The 12390-nt window shown below is 44.2% G+C and overlaps 1 protein-coding gene across 1 annotated transcript in view; it reads right to left on the bottom strand.

Annotated features, from left to right (window-relative positions):
• The window catches only part of AKAP13 (A kinase (PRKA) anchor protein 13), a 69534-nt gene extending 58661 nt beyond the window's left edge, over window positions 1-10873 (bottom strand). Inside the window, exons 1-2 of the mRNA XM_010159235.1 lie at window positions 10793-10873; window positions 1040-1121 (exon numbers count right to left, since the gene is read on the bottom strand). Coding sequence (XP_010157537.1) covers window positions 1040-1121; window positions 10793-10873 — 163 coding nt within the window. The remainder of the gene's footprint in view (window positions 1-1039; window positions 1122-10792) is intronic.
• Window positions 10874-12390: the final 1517 nt, after the last annotated feature.

Consider the following 12390-nt stretch of genomic DNA (forward strand, 5'->3'; position numbering starts at 1 on the left):
TACGCTGGGAGCTACAATTTCTACCTAGAATAAACCGCCCAGGACAGTCACCCACATTAACCCTTTGAAAAGACTGAGTTTGAATTTCATATTGACACGAAGTGATCAAATCTCTGTTTTATTTTCAAGTGTCTCAGGTAAACTGAAGGAGATTAAGGTGAGACCCCTGCTCATATTAGGAGCAAGGCAAGAAGTGTCCTCCCTCTGGGAGCTACAATTTCTACCTAGAATAAACCGCCCAGGACAGTCACCCACATTAACCCTTTGAAAAGACTGAGTTTGAATTTCATATTGACACGAAGTGATCAAATCTCTGTTTTATTTTCAAGTGTCTCAGGTAAACTGAAGGAGATTAAGGTGAGACCCCTGCTCATATTAGGAGCAAGGCAAGAAGTGTCCTCCCTATGAACAGCCCAAGCAAAGTCACTATTCAGGGCCCTGATAAATTACTCTCTTTGTTTTGAACATTCATAAGTCAGTGAAAAGAAATGCTTTCTTTCTTATCTTGGACACCAACCCCTCTTTGAAACTTGCCCAGACAAGATTTTCTGTCCCAGTGGAAGAGCCAGAAAGCACCAGCCAGCACGCAGGGCTGGGAGCTTGGCATGGCTGGTGGGCAGGGTGTGGGAACCATGGCTATGAACAACCTTCCTGCTTCCTGAAGCCTGGAGATCATGGCAACTTTTAGGGTGAGGAAAAGAAATCAAGAAAGAAAACCAATCAAGCCACTGATCTGGATCTAAATATGGATTCAGGAGTTTAAATTTCTGACATTTCTTTTATTGTATTATCATTTTAGCTAGAAGTCCCCCATTACACCTTTCTAGTTTATTAAAAGAAATCAGAAACACTTTGAATGCAGAATTACCTAGGAAGGTGACACACCACACAGCTCACTGCAAGTCAGGTGCTGCAGCCATGTGCTAACAATGACTCATGGCAGATTCACTGCACTTTTTCTTTGGTTTACGTATTTCCCCGTGGAGGCTAGGATGTCAAAAATAAGAAGAAAAAGAAGGAGAACTGCAGAGCTGCTCACCTGGAGACTCCCGTGTCCGCTTGCGTTCCAGAAGGGAAGAACTGGGACATGGCTCCAGTGAACACCAGCTTTCGCGGTTTATCTGAAAAACAGACCAGCACAAATCAGAGAAAGGCCACGCTTGCCAACACCCCTGTGAGCCTCTTCTGCGATGTCACTCTGCGTTGACCGGCAGATATATAGTTATGGCTTTATTTTGTCCCAGTACTAACCTCAAAAGTAACTTACTACTTTTTTTTCCTAGCATCACTAAACAAGCCATTAAAATAAGCCAAACAACTTTTTTCTGTGTGGAAAGTATGATTTCAAGGTGGCTCCAACCCAAGGCAGGAGTTCAGAGGGAGGATGAGCCAGCATTTAAGCTACTAGTTGAGGACTGAAGAAACCTGGCTACAACTCCCACTTCCATTTGCAGTGGTACTGCAGGCAAGATACTCCCCTGCTTGATGCCTCCGTTCACTACCCACAGAATAGCAAATCCTTACCACCCATATTGCTGTGAAGATAATTACCTTAAAGATAGTAAGGCACTCTGATAATACGCAATCGAGGTCTAGGGAAGTGTTCAGTCATGGTGAGAACAAGCAGCACTTTGTATATTTAACTTCACATGTGTGCAATAACTGAAATGATGATGATGATGTTAGAAACCCCCATTTTAACACTGACACATCACATGGTTTATTTCAACATCAGTCCTTATCATCTCACCCTGTCCCTCACCCCTTCCATGACTTCCAACTCTTTCAGCAAGGATGAGTGATGTGTTCTCAGTCCTCCCGCATCTGTCTCCGTTTTTCTCTTCCTTACTCGGGTTGTGTTGTCCAGCATTCTGACTCCAAAGTCTGCTGGATTATCCACAACCCTTGGCTCAGCCAACAAACGCTTCCCAACACTTCTGTCTACAGCTGGTAGACTCTGGAAGGCCCTCGGCTCTCTGTCCTTCAGCAGCTCTGCCGTTTCTCCCAGCCAAACGCCTCTCTCTGCCAACCGCAAGCAAATCTCACCTGACAATCCCATGTCCCACGTCCCAAAATCCAGAGGCTGTTTCCCCTCCTGACGTGCCTCAACACACGAGCCCTCGCACGTTATGTTGTAGCTAAAAGAAAGCTCCTGAAGTGGGTGATGCTCATTTTATGCCAACTATTTCTCCTACCCTCTTTCTGGGTTTCCTTTTCTCTCCTGAAATTATGTCCTTTTCGCTCTCAAATAGAGAATTTTTACTATCTACTTTTTGCCTCTGACCCATCTTCAAACCTCCTCCAAGACCCTGTTCCCTTTTTGCAGTCCCTTGCCAGAGTCTCATCCCCTCGATGTTCTCCTTTATTCAATGTTATGAAATGCACTGCTTTTTCTTTTTTGTTCATTTTTTTAAATAACGAAAAACCAGGACTCTCCTACCCTTGACCTGACTTGCTGCTTTGACTAATGACCCACGTCCTTCTTCCCTTTCTCGCTGAGATCATGGAACTTGTTCTGCGGAGTCATTGGCTGGTGCTCCTCACCGGTCTGGCTGCACCCCCCTGCTCTTCACTGAAGGGGCTCCTGCCAGCAGCTCCCCTCACCGCACAGTCGACGCTCTGCTCCCCCAGACCTGTCAGCTACTTTCTACAGCACATTTTTCTTCCTTGGGTTTTGTCCTCCTCCATACTTCTGCGATTACAAAATGGGGTTGGAAGAGTTTTTGACAGGTCAGCTAGTCCCCTTCTGCTGCTCCAAGTCAGGCTCGACTATAATCTGAGAGGTCTTAATCCAACCTGCCCTTAAAATCCTCCAGCAGCGAGGATGCCGTGACCTTCCCACGTCAGCAGCTCTTGCTGGGGCAGACGGGGAAGGAGCAGAGAAGATCAGAGAGGGGAAAAATGAGCAGGAGTCTCCCAGGAGAGGTGAAGGAGACCTCATGTTCTACCAGAGCCGTGTCTCAGGGCAGCCTCAGTGCACGTCCCACCCACCTCCACGCAATTTTACAGGCTGGTTTTCTCCGGTAGGATGTACACTTCCTGCAGGTCACTCACGGCCTCTACCCATCCACAGGCATTATATGCATTATATACATTCATCTAAGATCCCATCAGACTCCTAATACGTACACACATCTAGGATCCCATCCTTCCCTGCACCTCTATTCAACACACATACCCTCCCCCCCATGACCAACTTCTCCCATTTACACATATTACATCTATATTAAGTGAGAGATGGAGAGGGAAAGAGAGGCAGTCTGAACTCTGAGAAAGGCTTTTGTAAGCACATACTCAAAACAGTATTTTTTTTTTTTTTCCAAGTGACACAAAAATGCTGAATTTTAACTGCTACAGGGACAATGGGGCACTGTTTGGATTCTTTCAATCAAAGAAAGATACCCCTGTTCTCAGAGAGGCTGAGGGGTACCTAACCTCAGCAATTAAACTTCACTGCAGAATTTATACATACCTTCTAGTCTTAAAAGAGCTCTAAAGTCAATAAATATCACGTTATGACTGTGAAGTCAACAAATATCTTGTTAATATTTTCTTCCAGCCAAAGCAGAATCTATTTTGCAGCGCACTGTCTTACATTTCATTAAAGGCAAATCTAGAGGTTGAGCCTGAACACACTGATGCAGATGCAAATGTGCTCATGTCCACACAAATGAAGGGATGACCCAATTCGGTTATAAAATCAAATTCTGACTCCTTCTCACTGGTTTGCACCTAACTCCTTCCTCGTCATACTAAGCCTGATCCTTCATGCTCTTAAGTCAATGTATCTCCATCAAATTTAAGGGAACTGGTCCTGATTTGTACAGATCTACACTATTGGAAACTGATAATTAAACATCCTGTTCAATAATTAGCAGTAAGAAAGCAAAATATGAGGAGGTTCAAGCCTATCAGTTAATTAGTAAAGAATAAACTATAATAGGCTGAATTAAGATTATATTTTTTCCTTTAATAGAACCAATTGAGTCATTTACTGAAAATGCATTATAGACATTGGCATTTTTTCAAAAAAGATTTAAGTATTTTTCCCATTACCCAGCCAGCTCTCTCCTCTGCCCTGTGACTTTGCCAAGTACTGAAAATGTCTGCTTTTTTCTAAAAAAAAAACGTAATGAGAAAGCAACACTGAGGTTTAAGGTGCTGTTTCACATATACCTGATTATGTACAAATCAAAACATTAGGAACTAAGTATTTATCTCAGTAGCCCTAATTCAGGAATAATAATAATAATCAGCAAACTACAAACAAAGGAAACCACTACTATATACAAGTATTCCCTGTGCCAAAATGAGCCCAGACAGGATTTGAGGGAGGTTTACAGCCTGCTCTCAGGCAACTGGGTGGTCCACAGACACTCAAAACACAAACCCCATTATCCACAGCCCAAGTCTGAGTACAGGGATCTCTCAACAGCTGAATTCTGCCCGTATTTACTCAGGAGTAGCAGGTACAGCCACAGTACAGCTCGTAGAGAAAATACCATCACAAAAGTGCCTGAGCATCATGGGTTGGGGAATGCACTAGTACGGAGAAATTCACAGTGAGGTTACCGTGGGATTCTGTGGACATGGGTGCATTATATGTAACAAAGCTATCCCTCCCTCCTTCCCGCAGTCTTTGTTTTGCTAAGAGAAGCCCGACGACAGGACCGCAGGCTGCTGGCCGCAGAGGATGGTAAAACCCCCGCGCACTTTCTGCCTTGCCCACGCTGATTATAGCCCATCGGTTCTGGGCACCCCAAGCCTTTGCGGTGGGAGCAGAGGATGCAGCGGTGTTCAGATGGCAGAAGCAAATATGAAACAGCCTCTGGGAACGGAGTTTCAATATGCAGCTTTTGAAAAAACGCCAGGAGAGAACCGGCTATTTTTCCATGCAGAAGCCTGAATGTGTCTGAGCCTGCAGCTCAGACACAGAATGAATCATGGAAGCACAACCCCAGGCATCAAAAACTGAATCCCAAAGGATTTTCTGTTTGTCTGTGCAACACCAGCAGGCTGGATGTCCGAGGAGAGCTTTAGGACACCAGCTGGGGTTGCAAGCAGCCAACGGTTTGATCGCAATTTCTGGGCACACGTGTGTATTCCCTGACCCTCAGAGATGTCTTCCAGCAGACACCGAATTTAAAACTTGATGTAACATAATGCAGAAACCTCTCAGCACAAGAAAAGGACGGCGCTGGACAACCTGTGAGACAAACGGGGCTGGGATGTCCTCCATCGCGCGGGAATGACGAGTGACCCCAGCCTCTGTTCCCAGGCTCTTCCTTCCTCTCCCCCTGCGTGACAGTCTTGGCTGGGGAGTTATCTAACCCCCTCCAGGGCTCGCGGTCCTGTACGGTGTCTGCCCACGGAAAGCAGAATTGGGACATCCTTCTCAGAAGACATCTAAAAATGTCTATTTCTGGCCGAGCGGCGTGGCGGGGGGCTTGCTAGGAACACTTGCCTCGGGGGCCAGCTGCTACCTGGCTCCCCTGCTCCTCTCCTACCTTTCCACCACGGAAAAGTACTTTTTTACTCCCTCTGGTTTTAACTCTTCTTGCTTTCCATTTCACAACAAAGAAAACACACCGAACCCTCAGGAAATCTTCCCCTACTGTAAAAGTTTGCACTTGTCGACCTCAGTGGTAGCAATATAAATCAACATCTCTAGAGCAGAAGGAACCAGATGATTTTAACTTTCATTTCCTAGCAAATCTCTGGAGTGTCATCTTCCCTCCATATTGTTTTAACTTTCCCTAAATTTACAAGTTTCCATTTCTCCCCCCCCCCCTCCTTTTTTTTTCCCCACCTTCCAGACTAAGTTCTACCTTGCAGCTAAAACCAGATACCACTGCACTTAGGAAAATATTTAGCAGAGTAATTCTAGCTTGCTCGGTGTAAATTAAGTACTTGTACACCATACTGAGCAATAACTGATGGGAGGAAAGGCTTGAAATATCTATCAAAGAACAAAAATTGCAGAAAACACCCAATACTTAAAATTCAATTAGAACGGATTATAACTTATTAGTAGTATTAATTTTTAATACAAATCTTAATTATTCTCTAGGAACTACCTGTTCCTGAAAATTTCCTGTAGGACAGTTTTCATTGAAGAAATTTGTACACATAAATGGAATTCAATGTTTATTCTGAGCAACTTTTAACTTGACAATTTCATTTACAATGGAATAATCCAGTAGCCTCTAATTCCTGAACTAGAAACTAAAGCAACAGTTGATTCACTCCCTTCACAAAAAACACCTTTCAAGATCCTCCAAACCTCTTTCAAAAGCAGCATGAGTGATGGGGCACCTGGGGAAGAAATTTCCACTGTCTTCCTTCAATAGACACTGATGCAAAAAAGCTCCATATACAGAAAACTTGGTAAGAGCAATAATTCAGCAATCATCTTGCCAGACAATACTAAGGGCAGACAGTCAATTTGTTTGCAAATTCCGGGGGTTTTTTAAAATTTAAATTATTTGTAATCTCCCCATGCATTTCCTTAGCTTTAGGGGAAGGTTCACTATGTGGTTGAGGAACACAAAGACCATTTTCCAATGTATGCAGCAAGGGACAAAGTGACTACACTTGCATTTCTGCAATGGTTTATCTCCTAGCACTGTGAATATGCAATACTGAGCCTTTTACCTTTACAGAATTGGTGGTACCATATCAGAACAACATTTTTTAAAGGAGGTCACCAGTAACCTCGCTCACAGCAGGAAGTGCTATAGAGAACTACACCGAGGGATTACACCAGAAGAGGCTCCTACAACCACAGGAGATTTTAAATGACTGACTGAATTAGCACTTTGTGGTGTAAGGGCAACGCTGAATTCCTAGAGCGTACTTTTCCCCCTGGCAAAGTCCCAGCTGGGGAAAGGAACATGTGCCCCAAGAACATTTTCCAGCCCTTGGCACTGGAATGCCCTCCACAAGCAGAAGTAAGAGTCCTGGTAACAACAAATTTTAATTAAGCTTTAAAAGTAACAGCAATGGCTTTGCATAAAAAAATCTCTTAACTAAAATGGGAGCAAAATTCCCACAAATATGTATGTGCCTATGGTGAAAAAACATTAGTTTCTTTTAAGTTATCCTTCCAGTTCTAATTCTGCATGAGACAAACCGAAAAACTCAGAAGTTGTTCACACCATCCTAAGTACACCTCTCTCCTGCCGCCCTTTCAGTAACCGAGCCAGTGCGGACAGACGCAGGATTAAAGTTCAGAGTCACTTTAGGGCCGCAAAGTCCAAGGACAGACTGCATACCCACCATCTGAGGACAGTACTTCCCTCAGAAGAACCACCCCAAAGGACGAATGAACATGCCTACGTGTCGAATAACCAAAAACACAAAAAAGGGAAAGCTTTGTAAGTATGGTAACTCCCAGTGGAAGAAAGCTTAGTTTCAGTTGATTTAAGAACCTTTCCACATACCCCATTTAGCTTACAACGCTGCAAACTGCACCTTGCCTGAGGTGGGCAGGGTTCATTCCGGAACATCTTCTCTGGCGCTGGGGTAGAGCTACCAGAGCAGCCCTCTGCCAGGGAGCAGAATAACTCATCGATACCGCTGCCTCTTTCATTTCAATATGCTGTTACTGTTTTTATAACGTTGGGCTGGTTTTAATATCATGATTAATGTTCTGATTTTTTAACTGGAAGGTGCATGGGATGTGTTCATCTGCAAAGCAGCTAAATCAAACCTCGTTTCCCCAGTTATTAAAAAACTTAGACCTGCACGTACACTTAACAGTTGAGCATTCACGCACAAAGGTGAAAAGGAGATACAGGCAATGGGCAATTCTAAACCATTCCCAGTTGCGACTGCTCAGTCTCCCATTCCCAAAGTGAGCCCACTTCTCAGTTTCTAAGTCTGCGAAGCACAGCCTGTTCATCCAGACTTGAACGCTTGTCTAACTTCACATGTATCTGCAAGGTGCCAGCCAGCATGGTTTCCGTATTCTGTCCCTAGATAGTTATATTTGTGGTAGCAGGCACAACAGAAAAATGAAACTGAGCTGCCAACTCACACATGAGCACACTGAGACTGCCCATTTTGGGCCTTGGAATAACATAGCACAGACTGCTTTACCCTGCACGTAGCTGCTCAGAGCTCAGTGAATTGTTCAGACAAGCAGGCATCCCCTATCCCCACATCTTCTCCCTCATCTGCTACAACGCGATCCCAGCAGGAAAGATGATGGCAAATTTTTACGCCATTTCTGCATCATCCAGGCTTCCCTGCAGAGTGACAAACCACTATGCTCAGTGACCAAGTTCATCATGTTCACCTCGCTGCACCAGCGAAAGGAGACACTGTAAAGATGAAGTCCTACCTCCAAAACAGAGGCTGGGACACTGATTTGCCTCATGCTTTTTCATAGGTGGGGAGGAGAAAGAAACAATGTGAAAGCTAAAAATAATTGTGTGCATCAACACCCAAAATTGCTGAGGTTTGGGGCTTTTTGGTAACGTCACAAGCCACTGTTTCAGGCACAAATCTAAACATGGAAAATCTGAGCCTCAACACACTGACCCTTCCGATGACACGTGCATTGCAAAACAGTCGGTAGGGACCAAAATTCTTTTGCGACTGTATCTAAGAATGGTTGCAGTCAATGCAAATAAAACCCCGTCTATAAACATTTAGTAACCCAAATGGCACAAGATCTTCGTTCACAACTTGTCCCAGTTGTCCTTCTCCACCAGCTGTTTTTCTTTCCTATGTCATGATTACCGAGTTCCCCGTCTTAAAATGAAGCAGAGAACATACCCATCCACCACTCAGAAAGACAGCCAGCTTGGCCGAGTCCATCTGCAGCCCAAACTGAAAGCTGCTCAGTGCTTTGCAGCCCTCTCGATAAAATTTCATTCAGATCAAACGCTCTTCATGGATCATCTTTGGGTTTTCTTGTGTTGTAAGGATATTTGCCTGCTTTTCAATACTTGACACTTAAGAAACCCTGCCCTCTTAACTCACCAAAATATGATGATTTAGATAAGGTACAGTTTTCATTTAAGTATTTTAATTAAAACCAAATCCAACCAAAAATCTCACCCCAGCTCCCTCATTAAGGGTCTGATCCAACTCCCATTAACGTCAAGAGATGATCTGCCGCTGACGCACTCTAAGGCTGGCTTGGGCCCCTAGATCATCAAAATTTAACTTCATCTACCAGTTATGTTACAGAAACCAGCTAAAACACGAAAGAGGACTAAAAATCAAGCTAAAGTTGATTGTAACTACAGCTGTCACTAGCAGCCTCCTATGTGAAACATCTGCAGCCTGTACAGCCCGTGTTTGGAGCAGCAATGCGTGCACACACGCACACATATATGGACACTGAGTCATTTGCAGGAACAGACAGTGTAACCCACAGTTTTGAAACTCAATTAGGAAAATACTAGTGGGAACTAACAAGAGCCACATTTTGTTATAAAATCTAGGCTTTGCTGAACAAAAACTAATTTAAGGAACTGATGACATCAGAAATACTGAAGTCAGATAATTATAGTGAATTACATTTCAACCCAGGCATTTCTTTATGAAGAAAAAGATTGTGTTTTGAGGTTGTCGGGGTACCAGGTCTTCTCCCAAGAATTATTAAGCAGTCATTTTGCACGAGTAATGTGTTAACAACATATCTGCCTTTTTTAATGACTCATAGGGTGTCCAGAGATTGAATACTACGGGATTCAATCCTCAATCAGCATCATCAATGTGAGAGTATCAAAATACTCAGGAAAACTGAGTTGGTACAGAAAACAAATTATGGTTATTTGTGTCACCAAAACCCAAAGGATACACTGAATTTAAAGGAAAATATTTTCGTTCCTAAACAAAGCAAGTTACTAAGAGTTAGGTCTATTTTAGTGCAGATAAAGTAAACCAAGAATTGTTTGAAAGTAACTTTTTAATACATTCTCATCTCAGTTCAGAAACGAGGACGAGAAGCAAAAATCATAAAAAAAGAAGCCACAGGATCATGCAGAAACCCACTACCTCAGCTAAGAGAAAAAAAGGGAGAGGGAAAGGAAATGCTCTTCCAGGAGTTCACATCTCTAAGTTGGGCTGTGTTTTGCAGTCCCTCTGGCTGCTTTCCGATTTCCATCCACTTTGCCAGGAAACTGCTGAAGCTCCAAAAAGCTGTTACGGAGACAGGACATTCCCAGACTGCCACCGTGCCATTTGGTGGAGCACTTGCTAATTTTAGATTAGAGGAGGAACGCACTGGAACAATTAGCCAAGAGCCACTCCTGGCTCTTGCTCCAACCCATCCTGAGACAAAACTCACACCCAAACAATAAGACCGACACCGTTCCAACACAAACCACAGAGGCGAAGGAGGATCCACCTTGCCTTTTTTGGCGGAATACAACTTTCAGGGGACATGGGCATTTCAGCCCCAAAAGTGACCACTGGCAGTGAAACCCCTTTTCCTAACGGCACCTTACGCAGAAAACCCGGCCGCAAGCAGTGAAGGCTGCAAAACAGGAGGGGGACTGGTTAAGGGCAGTAGACAGGGAAGATGGCCAGAGAGAGCTCTCCAAAAGGGTGTCCTTTACCTGCCACGAGAGATTGTCTGGTTGCAGGGCTAACAATATTCGGCATGAAATGGTTTGACAGCACTCAAAACCATCTCCATGCTAAAGGACGGGACATCTTCCACCTGCTTCCCCTCTCTGCACCGTCCAGCTGGAGGGGCACAGGTACAGCACGGAACAGACAGCCCAGCTAGAGATGGGGAAAGGCACCCGTAAATAAACGTACACAAAGATCGTACCTTTAACAACACAACATCTACACTCCTGTCCACCTTGGAGATGTCGCACAGGCTGTATCGCCTCTTGTGGCGCTCATACATGTTGTCCAAAACGGTGGAAGCGGAGGAGCAGAGCCCACCATGAACCCCGGGCTGACCGCGGCCAGGCACTCCAGACCTCTCACATACGTGCTCAGTGGAGTCCCTGGGTCTCAGCACACCAGCCTGTCCGAGCCTCTTAACAGGAACAAGAAAATCCCAGAGCTGCGACCGGCTGATAAAGTCTTCTCAGAACAGATTTGCTTATACAGGCAACGCAGGAACTTATAGAAAACAAAAGATATTTGAAGAGAGCTTTATACATATAGGATTATTTCTTTTGTCACTGCTAAGAATGGTATCGGCCTTCCTGTTATAGTAATAATAATAATAAAAAAAATGTTTTCCAGACAACTTTGATATCCAAAAAGCACCAGAATGAAAATCCAGCCTGAAAAGAGAACAAAAGCCAGATGTGTGCAGCAGGAACCCTGATGCTCCGAGCGGGAAGGCAGAAGGTAGGCTCAGATACGACGTGTCTAATTCAGGAAAAAAAGAAAAAGGAAAAAAAAAAAAAAAAGCCGATCACCGTATCCAAGTACTGTCACCAACGTGGTTTTTCTTTCACGCCCTTGTGCTCTGAAAGAATTAAAAATAAGTACTTTCTTCCTTCTGAGTCGGTCTGCTGTTCACCAGACAGGGCTCGGTTTTGCGTTAAGTTCAAATTTCTAATGACAGCACTGGGCAAACGGAAAGAAAATAATGAAATAAAGCCACTCCCCTCCTGATTTGGGCTGGGACGTCACTACTTGCCTTTTTAGTCCTGCACCAGTGTTCACCCAGCTTTCAAAATTTCTTTGCAGTTGTGGGAGCATGATTCATCTCTTCAGAGAGAGGAGAGGAAAAAAAAAAAAAAGAGGAGGGAGGGGAGGAAGAAAAAGCAGCAGCTTTTCTTTGCCAGCCTCTTCCACCTCCGGCTGCAGGCACTCAGTGCATTTGCTCCGTCCAAAAAGAGACTGAGAAGCAATGGGACCTGTTTTTGGAGAAGTAAATAGACTCTTCCCTCTCCCCCAGGCTCAGTGAATGAAAGACAGTTTCAGACTTAACGCTTCCCCAAAACAGGAATGGAAAATTATGATTTAATCAGTGCACACACACACAAAAAAAAAGGAAATAAGACATTTACTTTGTTGTTGTTTGCAACAGAGAGCAAAATATTTCAGCAACTCGCTGTCTAGAAAACAAAATTTTCCTTCTTTTATTCTAGCCGAAAGGCAGAGCCTTTTTTCTCTAGGGGGAAAAAAAAAAAACCCAAACCCTGAAGTTTTTTCACCTTTCTAATGCTGGGCCAGTGGGAGCGTCTCTCCCCTCTCAATAGCCCATTCACATCAGCTGGGCCCTGCATGCACACTGCCACATGGTTTCCTGTTTTCAAACTGCCCCCCTTGCAGCCCCCCTCCGCTTTCCACCCCACCCTGACCTCTCCAGGGATGAAATCTTTCCATACTTCCCTGGCTTTAGACATCTCTCATTCACCGATTCAAAAGGAATGGAGGCGGTTAAAAAAAAAAAAAAAAAAA

This window comes from Eurypyga helias, unplaced genomic scaffold, assembly GCF_000690775.1.
Source record: "Eurypyga helias isolate BGI_N326 unplaced genomic scaffold, ASM69077v1 scaffold9279, whole genome shotgun sequence".
Classification (NCBI taxonomy): Eukaryota; Metazoa; Chordata; class Aves; order Eurypygiformes; family Eurypygidae; genus Eurypyga; species Eurypyga helias.